Consider the following 21,693-nt stretch of genomic DNA (forward strand, 5'->3'; position numbering starts at 1 on the left):
GCTGTTTCTAGCATCCTCCACCCACCCACCCACCCACCCATCCATTCCTTGCTTTGCTTTTCTACCCACATTTTCTCTGGTCCAGGCCCTTGCAAGGTTCTGGGGAGTTGATGGTCAACGAGAGCTCTCACAGTGATGTGCTGGAGCTGACCCACACCGGCTCTCTAGAGCCAGTTGTGTGTCCCTAACTCCGAATTCAGTTGGTAGTTTGAAATTGACCACTGGTGGGAGTATTTACAGCATGGAAATCCGCAAACACTACAAATTGGGGTTTGTTCAATTTTTGAGGGCTGATTATTAACTATTTACCGGCATAGTACTGCCTGTCTCCTGTCTAGTAGAGGAGGCACATGTGGACCCCGACTGAGATCCTCATGAGAGCTGCAGTGTGCCCTGCTCCGAGGGCTGGTGCAGTGCAGAGGGGAGGGGTGATGTTTGTGTGTGGCAGGAGGGGGTGCAGGGAGAGCTTCACCAAGGAGGTGATATTTGAGCTGGGCCCCAAAGATCCAGTAGGCGTTTGCCAGGCACAAAATGGGAGGACTACTCTGACGGGCAGTGGAGACACGAGGTAGGACAAAGAGCAGCTCTTTTGAGGAAGAACAAGAGAATTATAGTGCGGCAGGGGTAAAGGTGTGGGGAAGTGGGGGCGGTAGGCAGGGGTTGGGGCATGAAAGGCCCCTAACTCAAGCTGGGCTCTTGGATTCCATCCTGAGGGCAATGGGGAGCTGTTGATGTGTCCCTGCAGGGAGTGTGGCTAGGAAGGTGACTCGGCACCTTGGGGAGGAGGCACTGGAGGTAGGAGCACCCCAGAGGCAGGGAGGTCAGTTACAAGGCTGTTATAATTGTCTAGGAAACCAGCCTATACTGACAACTTCGGGAGCCCAAGAGACATGAAAGCAACACATGTTTAGAATAAAGAAACACTAATGTTGAGCCCAAGCTTTCCTGGCCTTCATCCCTCAGGCTAGGGTGGGCAGAAACCACGTCTGATATCTCCTCCAAGTGGGGACCCTGAATAGAGCAGTGGCTGGCATTGTAGGGTCTCAGGCAGTGGGACAGGCTCATGGAGAGATGTTGGGGGGCCCAAGTGACCCCTATGGGTGACCTTGTTCCCAGGCTTCCTGTGAAATGATTCAGGTGCTATGCAGAGGGCCAGTCACCATCAAGGGCTGACAGCCTGGGGTTTCTGCCCTTCCTTCCTTATGGAAATCAAGGACCCTAGGGCTTGGGGTGAGGGAAGTGACCAAGAGCCTCTCCTTGGCACCCTCCCTCATCCTCACCTCTGCCAGGGGTGGGCAGGTAAGGATGGGAGGTGGGCAGAGGCCCAAGGAGGCAGGGCTCATGACTGACCCTTTCTCTCCAGCACTAGGTAAGGGTCCCTACCAGCTGGCCAGCCAAGTGGCCAGAGGCGCCCTGGTGGCCACGAAGGCAGCAGGTGGTGCCATAGTCCTAGTAAGTGCAGAGGATGTGGCCCCAGGGGACATTGTGAACTTCCTGCTGACAACTGCACTGTACAAGGCCAAGGCCCACGGTAAGGCCCACCTCTGGGGAAGACAGTTGCCAGAGGAGGGAAGGTGCTGAGGGTCTAAACCATCAGCAGTAGCTGAAGAAATGTGGGGCTCTAACAGGTGTCCCTTTCCCAGCTGAGACAGGGTTCGACGTCAACCTCTTAGCTTCTTTGAAGAGACACCTTCCATCTTCTTCCTAAATAAACCAGGGAGGCCGAGGTCCAGAGGCACCTTTGAACCTGGCTTTACACAATAGCTGTGTTCCGGAAAAGCAGGTGCCTGCGCCTGCTACTTCTCCCTCTGCCCACTCCCCTCCTTGCTCTCCCTTCTCCCCTTCCTTCTCCCCGCCTTCTCTGCCCTTCCCCCATTTTTAAGACTGGAGAGACTGTAAATGCCAAGGGGGAACTGGCCGGTGTCCTGACCCCAGCAGGGCCTCCCCCTGTGAATGGAGGAGCGGACTCCTGATTGACTCAGGTTATGGTCCTGAGCTCCGGGCAGGTGGGATACACGGGCTGGAGCTCACCTGGAACCAGCCACAGCCTCCTGGGTCTCAGACCACCAGCAACCCTGAGGGCTTAGCGTTAGAGGGCATTAGTCCTCTCTTCAGAGTTTAGTAGTGCTTGAGTGGTGACAGATCCCTGCCCAGAGGGGACTTACCCCTGTGTGGTGTTTGTGCTGGGCCCTGGGCCAGCCAAGGGCTCAGTTCACCAGTCCCAAGAAGCCTTCTCTTCTGGGCCATTTGTGCGTGTCCCAGGGTGTGGTCACTGTGACCAGGGTTTCTCCCTGCAAATCCTGCTGGCTCCATCTAGTCAGTATCTTCCTAATCCCAGGGATGGTCTCTACAGCCAGTCCCGGCATGCACTAGAACCCTGAACCCAGACAGAGTTCATCACAATCTAAGAACTGAAGTTCTCAGATTCCCAGGGCCTGCCATTTATCTAGCTCTGAGGATCTACCCCCTTTCTCCTCCCCTCCCTCTCCCCTTCTCCTCTCATCTTACCTCCTTCCCTTCACTGAGCTCTAATCCCATGCTAGGCACAAAGCTGGGCTCCGGAAAATCAGGGATGTAAGAGGCACCATCCCTGCCCACCAGAAACCCACAGTCTCATCCAGGAGACAGACATGGTCCAAGGCAGTCACAATGCCTGTGGGGACACTTAGGAGGAGCCCCTGACTCAGTCCTCGGGAGTCAGGACAGGCTTCTTAGAATAAGTGATGTTCCCCTGTAGGGCAGGAAGGAAGCCAAGCTCAGAAGGTGGATTCTTATGCTGAAGACAGTGGGGAGCCATGGAAAGGCTTTAAGGAAGCAAGGGTCACCCCAGCTCCAGGCACAGCCAGAGTTCCCAGCTATGGGTGTTGTTCATGGTGGTGTGAGCCAGGGATGCAGTAGGAGGTACCAGGAGGAATCATGTCACTGCAGGAGGAGACCTGGGGGTGAGGAGCCAGGCACTGAGCCACAAGGTCCAGGAGTACCCCCCCCAAGAATACTTCCTTCCCAGACCTGTGTGGCCCTGTTTGAAGAAGAATGTCTCACAACCCTTCAGATGTGATAGGCCATCTGTTAGTGCAAATTTCCTGTTCTCCATTCAAAATTTTAGTCTAGTAAGTAAGGTCTAGTCCAGAGGAAGTGTTGATTTTCCAGTGGTTTTATGGGCATATTAAGCAGAGTAGCCTGGCCTTGGAGAGCATTCCTGTGGAGAGGATCTCCAGCCTCCATCGCAGTCAGGCCTGGGTTTCATGGGCAGCTGGGAGCAGGGTGAAGACCCAGTGAGGACCCAGGCTCCCACCCTCACTCTATCCTGTGCTCCTTCCCCCCTGTACTGTGTCCAAGGTACTGGATAGCAAAAGAGAAAGTGCCTTCCAGGTGACATCTGGGGTGGCTGCATGGAGGAGGTATCCCTTGAAGTAGGCCTTGAAGGATGGGAAAAAGTGTGATGGGGAAAAATGGAGAGTAGAGAATGTCCTGGGTAAGGAGGGGGGATATCCAGCCAGTGGTGGGCCCCACTCTCTAGAAATGGGCCCTGTGGATATAAGAGAAAGAGTAGGGGAAACAGACTGTGGGGCTCTGGGCAAGTCCCTTCCTCTCTCTGGGATACTGTTTTCCTATCTGTGGGCCCCTCCGTGTGCTAACTTTACCCACGTGGCTCTTTGCAGACCTGGATGTGGTGTCCCTGGAGGCAGCAGACAGACCCAACTTTTTCCTCCACGTCACAGCCAATGGGTCTCTGGAACTGGCCAAGTGGCAGGGCAGCGATGCCTTCCACCACCATGCCTCCTTCTCCCTGCACCAGGGGACATGGCGGGCAGGCCTGGTGGCTCTGGAGTCCCTGGCGGAGCCTGGCTCTTTCCTGTATGTGTCAGGCCCTGCGTTGGCCCTTCGCCCATATGAACACACGGAGGTGTTCCGCCGGGGCACACTCTTCCGCCTCCTGGGTAGGTGTCCACCCTGCCATCACCCCGTCCCCTCTGCCCCTTGCTCAGCTGCCCTTCCTGCCCTCTCCCCACTCACCTTTCCAGTTGCCCCCGAGAGATGGAATCCTTACTCCCCTGGCACGGGGAGGCCACGTGGGTGCCACCCCTGGGATGAGAGGTGTCCTGGCCTCCATGTTGGTGGCCTAGGGAGCTGTAGGCATTGTGCTTGGGGCCCAGCCAGCTTCCTGGGTCTCACCTACTCCCACAGGCCATTTACACAGTCTAAAAATAGGGCAGCCTTTGTGGAAACGAGGGAGAAGTGATCGCGGCCACTGCTTACGTAGCCCTCTGGCTCAGGTTTCGTGCTGATGGGGGCACATGCCTCCCCTGTGAGCCAGCAGCCTCTCCCTGGTCCCCTTGGAGGCCCAGGACCCTGGGTAGTGATGGGCAACACGTGTCTTTTCCAGCCAAGACTGGAAAGGCTTTGCCATCCCCCTGCCCGTGTGTCTGCCCCCAGACTACTTATTCTCTGCCTGAACCCTGGAGGAAGTGATCAAGATTTCTTTACCACTCCAGGGCGGCCACTCTGTCCCACATGTGCGCATGTGTGTTCATGCCTGTGAAGGCACCTAGTACTGTATGAATGGATCCACACATGTGTACACATGTCTCCAGCCAGGCTTGTCACTTATCACCCCCTCACCCCTCCCTACCCCCCCCCCCACACACACACACACCAGGCTGGGCCAGCTCACTCTTACATTCAGTGGTTATCTATCCAATCCACCAGAACCCCACCTAGGACAGATTCATCACTGGCTATGATGGCAGGACTGTCCCTTTCTAGAAGACACTGAACTGAGGCAGAGTAGAATGAGCCCAGACTTTGGAGCCAGACAGCTTTGGGTTTGAATCCTGACCTTCGTCCTTGGCACTTGGAGGAGAGCCCTGATCTCCCTGTTTCTTCACCTGAACAATGGGGATGTTTGCCTCAGAGAGTTATTTTGGGATGACTGATTGTGTCTCTTAGACTTTGCTTTGGGCCTGACTTAGATAAGTTCTCAGTCTGGTCCCAAGGATCTTGGAAAAGTAGGTTTCTTCATAGTCAGCAGTAGTGAGGGGATTAGAAAGTCAGGAAGTGGCTGCCAGGGTGGGGCTGCCAGGGTGGGCTGCTCTCTCCAGCCTTCTGTGGAGCAGGGACCGGTCACTTGTGCCAAGGAGGTCTAGAGTTTTGTCTGTCTTGAAGTCCCCCCATAGGCTACATACTCTTTCCCTGAGGATCTCTCATTTGCCAAGGCACTGGTCACAGGCCCTTTTATGAGGAACTCTCTCCTGGGAGAATTGAATTTTCCCAGCATCTTTTGTGCCTCAGTTTTTTCATCTATGAAATGGGAATAATAATAATGCTACTTCATAAGATTGTTGCAAGGATTAATGAGTACATACTTTTGAAATGTTAAGTGTTGTACTTGGTGCTATTTAGGAGTTGGATGTTGCTATTAGTAGCCCAAGTTACTAGGGGCAACAAATATAGTGCTCCGGCAAACTCCAGCCTCCAGTTCTGAGACTGGCTACTTCAGGGAGGCTACTTAGGGTAGGCCCTCTGGGAACAGAGAGGGTAGGGTTTGTAAAGAACAGCTCTCTCGTCTGGCACCAGATGCCCCAGAGGGCCTTGGGCTGAGAGGAGAACTGATTCCCCCAACATCTCCCCTACCCTTCAGGGGAAAGCCTCTTGCCGCCATGGAGGTCTGCAGTGGCCTGGCCAGAAGCAGGGCAGGGAGGGAGGGATTGTATCCTGGGGTGCGGGGCAAGCCTGACCACCAAGGTCCAAGAGGGGTAGGGTGACCGGCAGCCTTATAGAAAGATCAGGGGTCGCAGCCTCCTCTCGGCCACCCCTCAAAGCTCAACTCCAACTGCCTGCTCCACAGCGCCCCCATGCTCAGCCCCTACACCAAGTTCCCTGAGCCCCCTCCCAAGGATCCTCTAGGCACTGACCCCAACTCTCAGGGATACAGTCTCGCCAAGATTGGGCTTTTGGTGTACTTGTCTCCACTTTTCCCACATGAGCCCATTTGTCTCTTGCACGGGGCAGGGTGGGTGTGGGCTGAGCTGGGTCACCTCTGCGCTCTGGCACCTCCTCAGAGCTGATGCCCAGTCCTTGGACTCTGGGGCGGGTTGCCTTTCCAGATGCCAGGCCACCGGGGGCCGCCTACCCCACCTGTGAGTGGCGCTACGATGCCTGTGCCAGCCCTTGCTTCCAAACCTGCCGGGACCCCAGGGCAGCCAGCTGCCAGGATGTGCCCAGGTGAGATGGCATGGCATCAAGGTGTGTGCCTTAGCATGTAGAGCATACATGTGTGGGACTGGGCTTGTGCATCATCTGTGGGAGGAGGCATGAGCATACATCATGGTGTGTGTATACTCACATATAGTTACATACGCTTGTTCTATGTGCTGTGTATGTGAGGGGTGTGTACTGGGGTGAATGTGCATCGTGTGGGCATGTGTGACTATCTGCACACAACATGCGTATAGCTGAGCCCGGTGTGTTTGTGTGTGTACAGGTGTGCCTGGGCTTGTATAGCTGTGTGCACATGCATGTGTCTGAGCTGCATGTGTTTGGGTGCTGGTGCAGCTGTGTGCAGGAGTGTGTGTGATGTTTGTAGTGGTCTGCGTGGACGTGGACGTGTGTCTGTATGAATAGTTTTGAGTCCTGCAGGCGTGGAAGGGGTGTATGTGAGAATGTGCCTGAATAGAGACATGTGTGCACAGTGTGTGCATAGCTGGTCCTTGTTTGTGTTTCCCTCTCAGTCTGAGGGCAGGAGTATGCAACATGCATGTTGAGGTATGTGTGCTCCTGTGTGACATGTGACAGTTTATGGAGGTTCATGGGAGAGTGTGCATGATAAGAACACACACACAAGAAAGGATGAGTCCTGTGCTCAATCCAGGAGGAAAGAGGCAGCCCTCCCCGCATCCCAGACCACTAACCACTGCCTGCTCTGTCCTCAGGGTGGAGGGCTGTGTGCCTGCATGCCCCACCCCCAAGGTCCTGGATGAAGTCACACAGAGATGCGTCTACTTGGAGGACTGTGAGTGGCCTGCGTTTCTCATCCCTCCCTCAGATTGGCTGTAAGCCCCCAGGGTCTCATGGACCCATCATGCCCAGAACCCCCAGGACCCTGGAGGAGCGGGGTCAGCAGAGGGGCCTCCTGAATGAGACCACTGTAGAACAGGCTGATACCTCACCCAGCCCATTCTCCTGGTTTCACAGAGAGACAGAATGAGGCCCAGAGTAAGGAAGTGACTGACTTGGAGTCACATGAGGATATGGTGCAGCCAGACTTAGACTGGGGTCTCTTGGCTCAGGGCTCAGGGTTTGAAGTATGGGCTGAGTTCTCTGAGTCATCCACATGGCAGAGGCCTAGAGATTGGTCAGGCAGCCTAACTGGCTGTGGGAAGCTGTTTTCTCTTCCCTGGAGGACACTTTGGGAGCCTAATATCCCAGCCCTGCACAGTGGTGACCCCTGGGGCAGCAGCCAACCCGCCACCTGAGCCTCTTCTCTCATCTGCCCCAGGTGTGGAGCCCACGGTTTTGTTTCCCACGGAGGCCCTTGGCAATGAGACCTCGCCTCCCAGTCAAGAACGGCCCACCCCCAGTGACCAGGAGCTACAGCTTCCACAGGACCCTGGGGCCCCCTCCCATAAGCCAGCGCTCACCCCAGCCACCCCACTCACCACAGCCCTGAACCCACCCACGGCAGCCACTGAGGGGTCAATGCTGCCTCCGGCCCCCACGCCGGAGCCGCCGGGGGTCGCTGCATCTAACCTCCCTGCCCACTCCACAGAGGCCCCGGCCAGCAAGGGCGTGATCGCCAGGCCCCTGACCACCCACACCCCAAGGTCCTCGTCCCTCCCCCATTCGCGGCAGATGTCCACACCCGTCATGGGGTTGGGTGCCATGGAGACGACCAGGGTAACCGTGACCTTTGCAGGGAGCCCCAACATTACAGTCTCCTCCCAGTCACCCCTTGCACCTCGCTTCCCACTCATGACCAAAGCGGTGACGGTCCCAGGCCCAGGCCCAGGCTCCTTGCCTGTTAAGACAACACCCTTACAGGCTTCACCGAGCCTGGGTATGCCTGTAGTTCCCTCCTCCAGGCCTGTGGCTTCCCCTGCAGTGACCTCCAGGCCCCCCACTTCCTCAGAATCCCATGAGGCTTTGCTGACACCTGCAGTGACGAAGGTCACGAACAGGACAGGGACCCCCCAGCCCATACAGACCCAAAGCATTCCCAGTCCCAGCAGCGCCCCAGCTGAGGCTGAGACAGCAGCAGAACAGGCTCTTGTCAGTCCTGTGGTGACCCAGGACATGGACATGGTGCTACCCACAGAGAAGGTCCACCCTGGGCCGGGCCAGCCCACTGGCCTGCCACCATCCCCACTTCCCAGCCCACTCCCCACTGCCCCACCCTACCCCACCTCTCATACTACCACAGCCACCAGGCCTCCAGCGTCACCCGCAGGGACTCCGGCTGCCACCAGCCTGTCCACGGTTGCTCATGGGCTGGGGGCCACACCTTTCGTGTCTCTGGAGTCAACTCGGCCACCCCAGCTCCTCTCTGGCTTACCCGCCGACACCAGCCTACCCCTGGCCAAGGTGGGCACATCTGCTCCAGTGGCCACTCCTGGTCCTGAGGGCCCTGTCATCACCCCTCCACTCCAGCAACAGGCCACATCTCTCGTCATGGCTACAACTCCATCTGCTCGGACACTTGACCCAGTCCTGCCTCTCACCCATGTGGCCCAAGTGCACCCACCCAGTCACACAGTCCCTCAGGCAGCAGGCACAGTGCCAGGCCCACTTCTTGGAGCCACATTGCCAACCTCCGTTGTGGCTGTGGCTGAGGGGGTGGCCTCCACAGTATCTGTTGCCCCACGAAAGAGCACCACGGAGAAGATGGACATCCTGTCCAAGCAAGTGTCTGTGCCCACCGTGGTACATGGCTCTGCCCAGGAGGTGCCCATAGAGCTCACGCCTGCTGTGGCCCACATTCTTGCTACCTTGGTGACCGAGGCCAAGGGCCCCTGGGCTGGCACAGTGCCACTAGTGCCCACATCCTATCCCCTGAGCCCTGTCTCGGCCAGGACCGCCTCCCGGGAGAGCTCACTGGTTCTGCTCCCTCAGCTCGCTGAGGCCCATGGAACCTCGGCAGGACCTCGGCCCCCGGCAGAACCAGTGGGAGAGGCCACCACCGAGCAGTCTGGGCGCTCGGTCTCAGTCCAGAGTGTCTCATCGGGTTCAGCCATGGCCTTGGCAACCACCACTGAGGCCAATGCATCTGCCGTGTGTGTTGTGAGTGACTTATCAGGTTCTGGCCTCCTGTATGTGGACCCTCCATGCCTTCCCTCCTCCCATGCCCCTGGGCTTGGGCACCACCCCACTCACATTCCTGGGCTAGGGGAATCCTGCTGCAGCTTCTTAACCGGCTGCTAGGCTACAAGATGGGGTGTAGTCACTGTCTTCACCTCTGCCCCAAGCCCCCCTGGAGCCTGAAAGATTCTCCAGGCTCCTCTGGGTCCCTGATACCATAGAAGGGTCACACTGTGCCCCACGGGGGGCCCAGGGGCTAATCGAATGGCTTGGTGTGATGTCCAGAGTGTGACAACATGGATGTGTCAGTGTGCATATTTGTGTCTAGGTACCTGCGTGGGACTGTGTGTGCACACAATTGTGTTCGTGTGTGTTGGACTCTAAGCACTCATATCTGTGTGTGTGACACATGATTCTGAGAGACTGTGTTTGTGCATTTGTGAGATAGATAGATCGATAGAATGTGTATGGGAGGGGTGCTTGGGTTTCTATGAGTCTGAGCTAGTGTGTCTGCACATCTGTGTACCTGGGGATCTCAGCACAGACTTGGCAGATATGCAGTGATCTCAGGGAGTCAGTCCCCTGACCTTCAATCTCATGCTCAGTGCAGCCCCAAGTCCCCAATGGGTTGGGTAGCTAGAGAATGACAGGACCACTCCCTGGTAATTTTACTCAGGGTCTCCTCCTGCTAGAACCTGCATCTGGACGGATTCCCTGCCCTCATGGCTTCGTGTGTGGGGGGTGAGGGTGAGTGGCTGTGGCTCCTAGGACGGGCACTCACACTGTCCCTCCATACTGTGCCCCAGCCAATCGCGGAGGAGGACTGCATCCGCCACATCTGCCTGGAGGGCCAGCTGATCCGTCTGAACCTGTCCCAACACTGTCCCCAGGGTGCTGCACCCCTTCACTGTGGGGTCCTGGGCCTCTCAGTGAGAGTGGGCGGGGACCACTGCTGCCCCCTCTGGGAATGTGCCTGTGAGTCCTGGGGTCCACTGGAGCCTCCAGTATCCTCCTCTTACTGTGTCCTCCTTGTACCCCTGCTCCAGCGTGGCCTCTGCCTCTGACCTGGTGCTCCCTAGCCTTAGGGTAACCCTGACCTGAATATGACCTCCTGTGGGACCTCTTGCCTCAGTGTGACCTTGACCTGGCAGATTTCCTACCTTTGCAACCTCTGATCTCTGCGTGACCCTTCAGCACCAAGGACCTCTGAAACACCCAGAAAAAGACCCAGGCACCTGTTCCATGTCCCTAAGCAGCCTTGTCCTCGAAGACATCTGTTTATTGTTGTCCCCTGCCCTCCCCCAGGCCGATGTTCCATCTTCCCTGACCTGAGCTTTGTGACCTTTGATGGGAGCCATGCATCCCTGTTCAAGGAGGCCATCTACACCCTCAGCCGGAGCCCGGACGAAATGGTCACCGTCCATGTCCTCGACTGCAAAAGCGCCAACCTGGTGACTGCCCCCTGCCTCTCTTTCTGCCAGCATTGGGGGTTTGATTAGGCTTGGAGGGGAGACTGAGCAGTGAGTTGGATTTGAGGGGTGTTGGAGGTGAAGACAGATGGGGAAAGGGTCAGTGGAGTCTGCCACCTCCAGTGGAGTCTAGCCTTTCCTGGGGCCTGTGCCACCCCCAGCTTGTCCCAGCTTCCTAAGCACGGGTGTCCCGGCACTTAAGTGCAAAGGATCTGAGATGCCATTCCAGGGGTGTGGCCTGGTCAAGGGTGCCAGCTACAGAGAATCACTACTAGGATGCCCCTATGAGCCAGGTGGAGGAGGCAAGGGTTTTGGTGGTTTGTGGCTGAGCTTACATGAGGTCAGGTAGAGTCAAAATGTTCCATGGGATTCTGCACTGTTGCAGAACCCTAGTGGTTGCCCTTAGCATGTTGTTGGGAGAGAGGGTCAGGGATGGGGGATGGGAAGAGTGTGCTCACACTTGCTCACCAGGATAGGAGGCAGGACTGGGCTCTGAGTTGATGAGGGCTGGGCTGTCTCTGCAGGGGCACCTGAACTGGCCCCCGTTTTGTCTGGTGATGCTGAATGTGACTCACCTGACCCATCAGGTCACCATTGATCGCTTCAACCGGAAGGTGAGTACATCAGAGAGTCTGTCCTCTGGGCAGAGCAGCAGTCTGTGGAGGGACGGGGTGCCCAGGGGTGGAGGAGCCTGAGGCTTATTCATGATTCAGAACAGGTGTGGGGAAGGACCCTCTTTTAAAAATAATGTGAAATTAAGTATATTTGGAAGTGATTTTAATTAGAATACTTGTAGCCACCCTACCATCAAGCAAGGAGGAGTACCAGGAGGAACACTGTGACGGAGAGGAAGTTAGAATGGCAAGAGACAGTGGCCTTAAATGATTGTGGTTAAAATATCTGACTTCTGCACTTTTGCTCTGAGGGACTCTGTCTTAATGGCTGGCACAGACATGGGGAGACCCCAGAGAAGGAGCACCCAATCTGAGGCTGGGGATTCAGGGAAGATTTCCCAGAAGAAATGATCTGAGCAGAACCAGGAAAGAATAGAGTGATTAGAGGGGCTCAGAACATGTGCTACTTTGGGCACAGAGCTGCAGCCTGCCTCCAGATATTGAATTGCTTGTTTATTTTTTACTCATAAAAATGTTTCCAGAGCTCTTCCATGCCACCCTGGACTGTGTCTTGGCTGCCTGTGCCTGAAACAGAGCCTGGCACATAGAGGGTGCTTAATAACTCTTTGCTGGATAAATGGATGGATGAATGGGTGGATGGATGAATGGACAAGCTGTGCTCACATTGAACACCCCCCCCCCCCTTCAAGGTGATTGTGGACTCACAGCCTGTGTGGCCCCCCATGAGCAGGTATGGGTTCAGAATTGAGGACACAGGCCATATGTATGTGATCCGGACACCGTCACACATCCTGATCCAGTGGCTCCACAGCTCAGGACTCATGATCCTGGAGGCCAGCAAGGCCAGCGAGGTCCAGGGCCGTGGCCTGTGTGGTGAGATGGGACCCAGCTGGGGGCAAGGGGATGCTTCCTGGGCCCACCTCTGCTCCCAGACTCAGGTTCCCCTGTACCAGGGAAAGCTGGGACAGAGGGCCAGGACAGAGGGGGACCAGTGGAGCTGCCAGGGCAGAGACCTAATGCCTTGTGTTTTGGTGCTGAAGCTGCCGGCAGGGTGATGGCATAGGGCTCTGGCCTCAGCCAGTTGTCATTTCAGGCAGGATTGTCTGTCAGCTTCCCTGATAGCTTCCTAATACCAGATAATCCCTCCAGTCTGCATATGCCTGAGCACTTCACAAAGCTCTTCTACTCTCTGATCTCACTTATACTAGGACATCCACACAATAACCCTAAGAGGTGGTCATTGAACTAAAGAAGAAGGGCTCAGAGAGGTTAAGTGGCTGGCTTAAGGTCACACAGCAGGGCAGCCACAACACATAAAACTAGTATTCTTCAGACCACAGCATGATTGCCCTTAACCCATGCCCAGAGGGACTGGATGTATTTTGATAAGCAAACAGTGTACAGGAGGAATCCGAGTGTGGACTGCTGTTCCTTGTAGGGGCAGAAGGACTCCGTGACAGACTGCCATGATTATGATGATGGATAACAGAGGAATACTTACACACACATGCTGGCATGGCCCCCATCCATAAACCCGCACCCATTTTGTTCATTCACAGTCACTCCCCTGTATTCAAAATGCCCTCTAACATGTGCAAGTCAGCTTCATGTTTGTTCTTTCATTTGTGCAACATAGTTACCAGCTACCAGTCACTGGGGACAGACCAGAAGGCAAAAAAGACAAAACCCCTGCTGGATAAAGCTTCTATTTTTACTGAGCCAAGCACCCCTCCTTGCACACACACCATCGCCAGCACCACCAGCACCACCCCCCTTTCCTCACCACTTTCTTTTACTGGTTACACCTGGCAGAGGATGCTCAGGTCAGCAGCGACCTGGTGGGCCAACTTCTCCCTAGGATCCCTTTGTGACATCCTTTCGGTGACTCAATGCCAAGACCAAAAATGTGACCATAGCGACCATTGCTAAAATTGTATCAATTCATGCTTTACATTCACGAAAACTGGTGGCAGGAGGTGTCAGAGCAGAAGACAGCAGATTTATCTCTGTTTTATCCAAACTAACGCTCGGTCTCCTGGGCACTGTGCTAGGCAACGTAGGGGATACTGAGGGAGTGAGCATCTAAAGGAAAAAGAGTCTTTGTGCTCAGAGAGCACGACCAAGGCCTGTTACGCAGAATTGGGAAAGTCACAGATGGTACACCCGAGGGGCCCTTGAAGGAAGGACCTCTGAGGAAGTGTTTCAGGCAGAGGGAGCAGCCTCAGCAAAGTGAAGAACAGGGAAGTGTGTGTCTGGCGCCCAGAGTGTGAGAGATGAAGCTGGAAGCTCAGGTCATGCTAGAAGCTGTGATAGGTAAACTTCAGCACCCTGCCCGCTCATTGTCTTAACATGACAGAAGCTTATTTCTTGCATCATAAATTCCCAAATGGAGATTCCTTCCATCTCTGCCATTTCAATGCGAGCTTCCAACTCCACAGAAGGAAAGAGCTGGGAAACGTTTATGGATCAGGTCTGGACGTGGTGCCTGTCACCTTCACTCATGTCCCATTGGCTGGGACTCAGTCACATGGTCCCACCCAACTGCAAGGGAGCCTAGGAAAAATAGGCTAGCAGATTCCCCAGGAAGAAGAGGAAATGGGTGTGATAATTAGCTAGCCATCTCTGTTAAAGCAGAGTTTTTGGAGTAACTTTTTATTTCAATATAATGTTAAACTTCAAGGCTACAAAAATAGTATAAGGAACTCCCATGTACTATTTACGCTGGTTTACCAAGTGTTCACAGTTTGCCCCATTTGCTTCTCTCTATATAAAGATATAGATATACTGTATATATACATACATATATAGACATTTATATCTATGCACTTTTCTATGCATATGCAATTTAAATACATTTAAATGCATTTTTTCTGAACCATTTGTATCCCTAGATACTTGGGTGTGTATTTAGAGCAAAAGCATTTTCTTACACAGCAGGTTTCTGAGCTTCTCTCTGCCTCCTTTCCCCCACCTATAAAATGGGATAATACTAATACCAGCCTCAAAGAACTGTTTTGAGGAATATGCAAAGTGCCTAGGAGCGGTGGTGATTATTGTGGCTATCGGGTAATTCTGCCCAGGTATCTGTGATGGGGATGCGGCCAACGACCTCACCCTGGAGGACGGCTCTGTGGTCAGCGAGGACGAGGACCCGGCCCCCTTCCTGGACAGCTGGCAGGTGCCCAGCTCGCTGACCTCGGTGGGCCAGACCCGCTTCCGCCCGGACAGCTGCTCCACGGCCGACTGCTCCCCCTGCCTCCGCATGGTGTCCAACCGCACCTTCAGCGCCTGCCACAACTTTGTAGGTGCCCGCTGGCTTCACCGGCAGGGGCCCCCCTCGGCTGGGAATGGCAGGACCTACCTGCAGAGGAGCCAATGGCCAGGGCAGGGAGGGTCAGATCTGGGTGAGCTCCCCAGAGGTGTTGAATTTGGGACTGGATGGGGAACCTGCAGAGGCTCATTTTTGCCCCCTGGCAGGGCTGGGGAGAGCTGGGCCCTGGGATATGGGGAATCCCAGGTGGCAGCCCTGCCTAATACATGTACCCAGGTCCCCCCAGAGTCGTTCTGTGAGCTGTGGATCCGGGACACCAAGTACGTGCAGCAGCCCTGCGTGGCACTGACTGTGTATGTGGCTATGTGCCACAAGTTCCACGTGTGCATCGAGTGGCGGCGCTCTGACTACTGCCGTGAGTGGGGGGGCAGGGCAGGGGCAGGACATCTCCTCCATTGCTTCTTTGCTCCCACAGGTAGAGTGGGAAAAGGCTTTTATAGACCTGACTCCAAGTCAAGGCTTTCCAGATTTAATTATTCATTCATTAAATTACATTAATTAATAAATTTATATATACTTTATAAATCTATAAATTTTAAAATAAATTAACAAATTTATTTTTATTATATTTTATATTAATAAGCCAAGTAAATCTTATTATTTATTATTTAATTTCTCTGAGTATCCTTGCCTCAGCTGTAGAATGGGGACAATAATAATAGCTCCCTCTAGTATTGTTTTGAAGATGATGTGAGATACTGTGTTTAGACTGCTTCACACAAATGGTTATGGTCCAGCAAATACTAGTTCCTTTCTCTTTACTGTTGGTCATCTTTCTCTTCTTTCGGTCTCTCCTCTCCTTCCTTAAAGAGAATTGAGATCCACCTTGTCCCACCTCCACTAGCTTTGCCTTAGTGGGGTAAGCAGGAGTGGAGTGGCCTCAAGTAGTTTGAACTCATCCAGAAAAGCTGGAAACAGCTCGCAGGAAGACCACACCTTTAATATGACAGATAAATGAAAAGACAATGCCATCTAGACCAGTGTTTTTCAAACTGCGGATCTCAACTCAGTGGGTATAAAACCAACTTTGGGGGGTCAGCATCAGCATTTGAAAAATGCAATAGAATATAAATACTAGAATGTATTGTACCTGGAAAGGTTAAATATTATTTCATGAACAAGTCTTTTTGTCTTTTTTTAAAATTTATCTTTATTGTTAAAAGTATTACCTATGTTCCCTTTTTTCCCCCTTGGCCCCCTCCACCCTACAACACCCCCCCCCCCAGGCCTTCACCACATTATTTGTCTGTGTTATGCATATATGCATATAAATTCTTTGGTTAATCTCTTCCCACCCCACCCCTAAACTGATGAACAAAATAGGTCCAGAGACATGAACAGGTTTTTTTGTTTCAATATATCAGTGATTCTCAGTTGGGGCTACCCTTTGAAATCGCCCAGCAAACTTCAAAAAGGAGTGATGCTTGGGCCCCACAGAGATTCTAATTCCACTGACCTGGGATGGGTCCCGATAGTGGCATTTCAAAAGCTGCTAGGTGATTCTTTGGCTATCAGGTTTGAGGACTGTTGTTCTACATGCACGTGTGCATTGGACCACAATGTAAAGTCTAGTTTTTACAGTCAAGAGAGTTTGAAACCACTGATCTAGAACAAGGGGTTGGCAAATGTTTTCTGTAAAGGACCAGATAAATATTTGAGGCTTTGAGGGCTGTATGGCCTCTGTCATCCACTCAGCTCTGCCCTTGTACACAAGCAGCCAGATTCAATAGGTAAATGAATGGACGTGGCCGAGTTTCAATAAAACTTCATTTGCTGACTCCTGATCTAGAGGAAAGAGGCAGTGAAACCCCTTTGCACTCTCTGCTGAGTCACAGATGAGGCTCTGAGCCCCCTCCTCACCCTGCCCGGTACCCACTGTGCCCCTGCAGCCTTCCTGTGCTCCAGCGACTCCACATACCAGGCCTGTGTATTGGCCTGTGAGCCTCCTGAGTCGTGCCAGGATGGGATGCTGGGCCCCCTGGACCCGGAGCAGTGCCAGGTGCTGGGTGAGGGCTGCGTCTGCTCTGAGGGCACCATCTTGCACCGTCGCCACTCAGCGCTCTGCATCCCTGAGGAGAAGTGCGGTAGGTTCCTCCCATCCCAGGGTGGGACCCTCCAAAGCTGGCTTCACCCTGGTGTCGCCCCTTTCACCCTCCTGCTGCCCATGGCCGAGGCCCATCTGTATCCCTCCAGGTCTGCTTTGGGGTGGTGTTTGTCCCAGGGAGGGTCTAACCTGGGGCAGCCTGGGCCTCCCGCCCTGCTGAGTCCCCTGTGCCCCTCACGCTCCCCACTGCAGCCTGCACGGACAGCACTGGGGTACCTCGCGCCCTGGGGGAGACCTGGAACAGCTCCCTCAGCGGATGCTGCCAGCAGCAGTGCCAGGCTCAGGACACCATTGTCCCAGTGGACCTGGACTGCCCAGTCACCCGCCCTGAGACCTGTCCCCGATTTGGGGAGGTGCCCTTGCTCCAGCCCACCGAGGATCCCTGCTGCCTGGGGGCTGTTTGTGGTGAGTACCACTGTTCACTTCCCCAGGCCTTAACTCTAAGCCAGTTAGAAGGCTCCAGCTCTGACCTTGATGGATAGGACAAGGCCTGGGAAAATGAGTGCCTGGGGGTGGGGTGGGGTTGAGGGGAGTGGAGAACCCTGCCTGGGGGACAGGAGCCACGCCTGAGGGTGGGCAGGGTTTAAAGGCACTGCACAGGCCCTGGAGCCAGGCAGCCTGGTGGACTCTCCCTCCACCACCTCGCAGCCTGTGACATTGGCAGATCATTTCACATCCTCTGTGCTTCAGTTGATTCTCTTGTAACATGAGGCTGATAATAGTACCCACCTTCTGGGTTGTAAGAATTACAGAAGTTAATACTGATCCAGAACAGCGGCTGTCTGTCACACGGTCTATTGTATTGAATGTTAACTCTTATTGCTCTTTTGTCCCAGTCCTGGAGCCACTGTGTGACCTTCAGAGGCTCCTTTTAGGAATATGGGTCCTAGGGACTGGGAGGCATCATGAGGACCAGGTGTCCAGGGGCTGGGCAGTGCTGGAGGCTGGGGAAGTCCTGGCCTCCAGGTGACAGGCCCTGTGGCCCCCGGGCCAGTGTGTAACCAGACTCTGTGCGAGGGCCTCGCCCCCACCTGCAGCCCAGGCCACCGACTCATCACCCACTTCCAGGAGGACTCCTGCTGCCCCAGCTACAGCTGTGGTGAGAGGTCCTGGGGAAGAGAGAGTGGGATACCAACAACCTGGGGGAGGTGGGGAGCCCTGCAGCTGGGGTAGGCGAGCAAGGACAGCTCTGGGGACTGGGTTCTGGATGGAGATTAGGGCACAGCCAGGGCAGGGAGCCCAGCGTGGCCAGGCAGGGTCTCTGCTCCTGGTGCCTAAATTCTGTCTTTTCCCCAGAGTGTGACCCAGACCAGTGTGAGGCCGTTGTGATCCCCAGCTGCCGCCAGGACCAGATCCTGATCTCTGGCCGCCTAGGGGATTCATGCTGCATCTACTACTTCTGCGGTAGGTGGACATGCCCTCAGATGTCAGCGTGCACACCTGGACCACAGCCGCCCCTTCCTCACCCCAGTTTCCTTGGGCAGTTAGGAGGAAAGGGTGGGGGTCATCAGGTGGGGTGGCCACAGAGGGAAGGTGAGATCCCTGTTCAGAGGGAAGTGTGGGAGAAAAAGGAAACCGATCCCCGCTCCACCCCGTGGATTACTGAGCACCAGGAAATAGGTGCCCATTCAGTGTAAGACTTTAGGGGAACACAAGGGAGAACTTCCAAATTCTGACTCCAGGTCAGGCCACATGAGACCGTGAAACACTGCTATTAGTCTAGCCCCTGTCACACCTCGAGGTATCCCCACCCAGCAACCTGTTCTCTCCCAAGTCCCCCGGTGAGAGGGACTTCCTGTCACAGCAGTGGCCCCTATCCCCTCAGTTTGTGGCGACTGTCCAGATCCGATTCCCGAGTGTCAGGAAGGGGAGGCGCTCACCGTGGACAGCAACACCACGGAGCTCTGCTGCCCTCTGTACCAGTGTGGTGAGTCCTGGCTGGGCATGCGCCACAGCCGGAGGGGCTCCTGGGACCTTTATGTGCCAGCGGGCCCTTCACAAAGTCCTCACCCTAAGACCATTGACATTATTACCTTGTCCCAGTTTTCATTACACTTTTATAACAAAAACACTACATATGCCTTGTAGAAAGTACAAAAGCCAAGTAAATACAAGAAAGTGGAAATACTATCTGCCTACCTCCCAGGTATCCCTACCAGATATTCTCTATGCCTTTAGGTATGTGCGTTTTACCAAAATGAGGTCACCTGGTCATATTCCTTTTTTAACCAGCTGTGAAAATGTGACCTTCATCTTTCTATGTTAATAACTTTTAAAAATTGTATCATGCCCAGTCCACAGTTCTCCTGGCTTGTCTAACCCAAGATCCAATCCAGAACCACACATTAATATTAAAATCTCTTCAATATCTTTTAATTCAGCACAGGGTTCCTTCTTCTGTGTGACACTAAATTGCAGAGCTTGGGCTGTGGTCCTGCAGAAAGTCCCACCCTCTGGATTTATCCACGTGTTTCCTCTCAGAACTGCTTATCTTGCTCCTCTGTCCTGTGCACTGCCTGTAAACCAGAAGTTAGATGGATTCAACTAAAACACTCTTGACTGGACGGTACATGAGCTTCAGAGTACATCCCATCAGGAGACACATACTATGTGGCTGAGCCACTGTAACTGATGTTAACATAGACCCTGGATTAGGATGGCGACTGTCACATTCCTCCATCTGACATTTATAGTTTTCCTCTTTCAACCAGAAAGTAACCCATTACTTTGATATTGTACGAATATCCTTCTCTGCCTCCACTTCATTCATAATTCTTTGAAGTAGAGATTTCTTACTCGTGCCAATAATTTTTTTAATAAATTGGATAAGTCTTATAGTCTTTCTTCTTCAGCGTTGACTCTCATACCTTCCCACCAAAAAGTTGTGCCTAGAGATGCCCTCACTCCTCGCCTTGGTCTCTCCATACATGAGAATGGCTGGGGAGAATGGCCTAATCTAAGGGGGACCTGCCTGCAGAACAGGAGTAAGAGGAATGTGAGCCTTACAGTGTGGCTGAAGCAAAGCAGGCTCGGGTGGGCTACAAGTGGGTGATTTCCACAGGGGGGAAGGGTGTGCTCTCCTACAGAGAGAAATGTTCCGGGCCTGTGGTGCTTGTCCTGATCACTGGCTCCCCTCTGATCGCTGCTCTCAGGGTGACCCAGAATCCAGAGGGGGGAGGCCCAGTTGAGTGACATTAAGGTTCTGCCATTGCCATGTCGTAATATTTCCCAGAGCAGAAGTAGGGCCTCCTGATGTAGTTCTACAGGGAGACTTTGGGATCCCAGGCTTCTCCCCTGAACTTTAGCCCAGGAGGGTGCTGAGTAAATTGGGGGGACCTAAGGAGAAGCTGGGAGATACCTCTTCTTTAGCCAGTGTTGCATTTCTGAGAATTCACACTCCAAGTTGCCTGTGGCTGATGTGTCCCCTGCTTCCCCTCTGCGCAGTGTGTGAGAACTTCCGTTGCCCCCAAGTGCAGTGTGGCATGGGCACTGCCCTGGTGGAGGTGTGGAGCCCAGACCGCTGCTGCCCCTACAAGTCCTGTGGTAAGTCCCTGGACAGAGAGGCTTCTCCCTAAAGGCGGAGATCCAGGGCCCCTGTGAGGAGGGAGGGCAGGGGAAGAAGGAGCCGCCACTATCATTTTGCTCAGATTCTGTCTCTCCAGAGTCACCAGAGGGAAGCCTCCAAAATCACCTTCCTCCCCCTCTGCATCTGCTCTCTGAGTGCAGAGAATTCCTGGATCTTTTTCTCTCCTCGGGAAAAGAAGGGATAAAAGCAATTTCTTGTTTCAGAAAGGTTTTTCCATCTAAAACGATCTGATAGTAAAAACAATTTTGTTAGATTCACCTCCAATCCTTTGGGGAAGCAGGTGGTAGTGTCAATGATCGATAATGAACACCAGTGAGCTTTATATAAAATGTTATTTTAGAAAGAGTAGAGAAACTATTTTGCACCTAGATATTTTACTTGTCTTTTTCCAGTCCTAGATGTAAACTTCTTGCGGGCAGGGGTTTAGTCTGTCTTAGTCATTGCTTTGTTCCCAGAGCACAGAATAAAACTTGGCGTAGAGTAGGCCCTTAAAGCCATTTGCTGTGTGAGTTTCCCAGAGGAGCGTTTCACAGCCACCCTTCCCTGGAGCTCCTCGCCCCGAAGCTAGAGCTGCTGCCTCCCTTAAGTTTGCTAGTGGTGCCTCAGCAGTCGGCTCCCTTGCAGCTTAGAACTGGACCTTCTCATGGGCAGAGGCTCGGAGTAGTGAGACTGAGCTTGCTAGAACATAGATTTGGGAAATGCAGATGGCCAGAAGTCTCACTTTCGTCTGGTTGTTCCTGGAGAGGCCCCACATCTGCTCTGGAATGGGCCCTGGGTCTCAGGGAAGAAAGATACTAGATGACGAAAGGGCACCTGTGATAGGTCCATCTGCCCGTTTGTTCTCACTCCACATCTGGCGTGGAGCTTGACTTTAGGACCCATCACTGACTGTCCAACCAGCAGAACTGCAGCCCCCATGGAGGGATGGAGGCAGACTGGAGGAGGGGCTGTGCCTGCAGTGAGCTGTCTGGAAACCCAGGGGGATTTCCTCCTGGACATCTTTGGTGAGGTGGGTCCTGGACCTTCCTGTTTTTCAGAGTGTGACTGTGACACGATCCCAGTGCCCCGGTGCCATCTGGTATGTAGACACTGCCCCTCCCCATTCTCCCTGGTCTGCCTCCCTTTCCTTTCCTCTCTATTCCTTTCTTCCCCTGGAGACCCTATTCCTTTAAGCTAGTACAAGGAGCCTTGGATTGCAGGTCAGCATTCTTGGCCCCAGCTCTGCTCTCTGGGCATATTGCCCTTATTTGTAAAGTGGGCGTGATCCTGCTTCA

At 53.9% G+C, this 21,693-nt stretch overlaps 1 protein-coding gene across 1 annotated transcript in view; it reads left to right on the plus strand.

The window, feature by feature from the left end:
- The window catches only part of OTOG (otogelin), a gene marked incomplete at both ends in the record, with an annotated part of 71,189 nt that overhangs the window by 42,970 nt on the left and 6,526 nt on the right, over positions 1–21,693 (plus strand). The window contains 18 exons of the mRNA XM_081154863.1: positions 1,364–1,531; positions 3,663–3,941; positions 6,108–6,225; positions 6,933–7,012; positions 7,499–9,276; positions 10,101–10,269; positions 10,600–10,745; positions 11,288–11,377; positions 12,088–12,271; positions 14,479–14,699; positions 14,946–15,084; positions 16,619–16,813; positions 17,026–17,238; positions 17,828–17,932; positions 18,130–18,237; positions 18,659–18,760; positions 20,278–20,376; positions 21,457–21,497. Of these exons, the coding sequence (XP_081010989.1) occupies positions 1,364–1,531; positions 3,663–3,941; positions 6,108–6,225; positions 6,933–7,012; positions 7,499–9,276; positions 10,101–10,269; positions 10,600–10,745; positions 11,288–11,377; positions 12,088–12,271; positions 14,479–14,699; positions 14,946–15,084; positions 16,619–16,813; positions 17,026–17,238; positions 17,828–17,932; positions 18,130–18,237; positions 18,659–18,760; positions 20,278–20,376; positions 21,457–21,497 (4,235 nt within the window). The remainder of the gene's footprint in view (positions 1–1,363; positions 1,532–3,662; positions 3,942–6,107; positions 6,226–6,932; positions 7,013–7,498; positions 9,277–10,100; positions 10,270–10,599; positions 10,746–11,287; positions 11,378–12,087; positions 12,272–14,478; positions 14,700–14,945; positions 15,085–16,618; positions 16,814–17,025; positions 17,239–17,827; positions 17,933–18,129; positions 18,238–18,658; positions 18,761–20,277; positions 20,377–21,456; positions 21,498–21,693) is intronic.

This window comes from Miniopterus schreibersii (assembly GCF_964146895.1).
Source record: "Miniopterus schreibersii genome assembly, chromosome: 12".
Taxonomy (NCBI): Eukaryota; Metazoa; Chordata; class Mammalia; order Chiroptera; family Miniopteridae; genus Miniopterus; species Miniopterus schreibersii.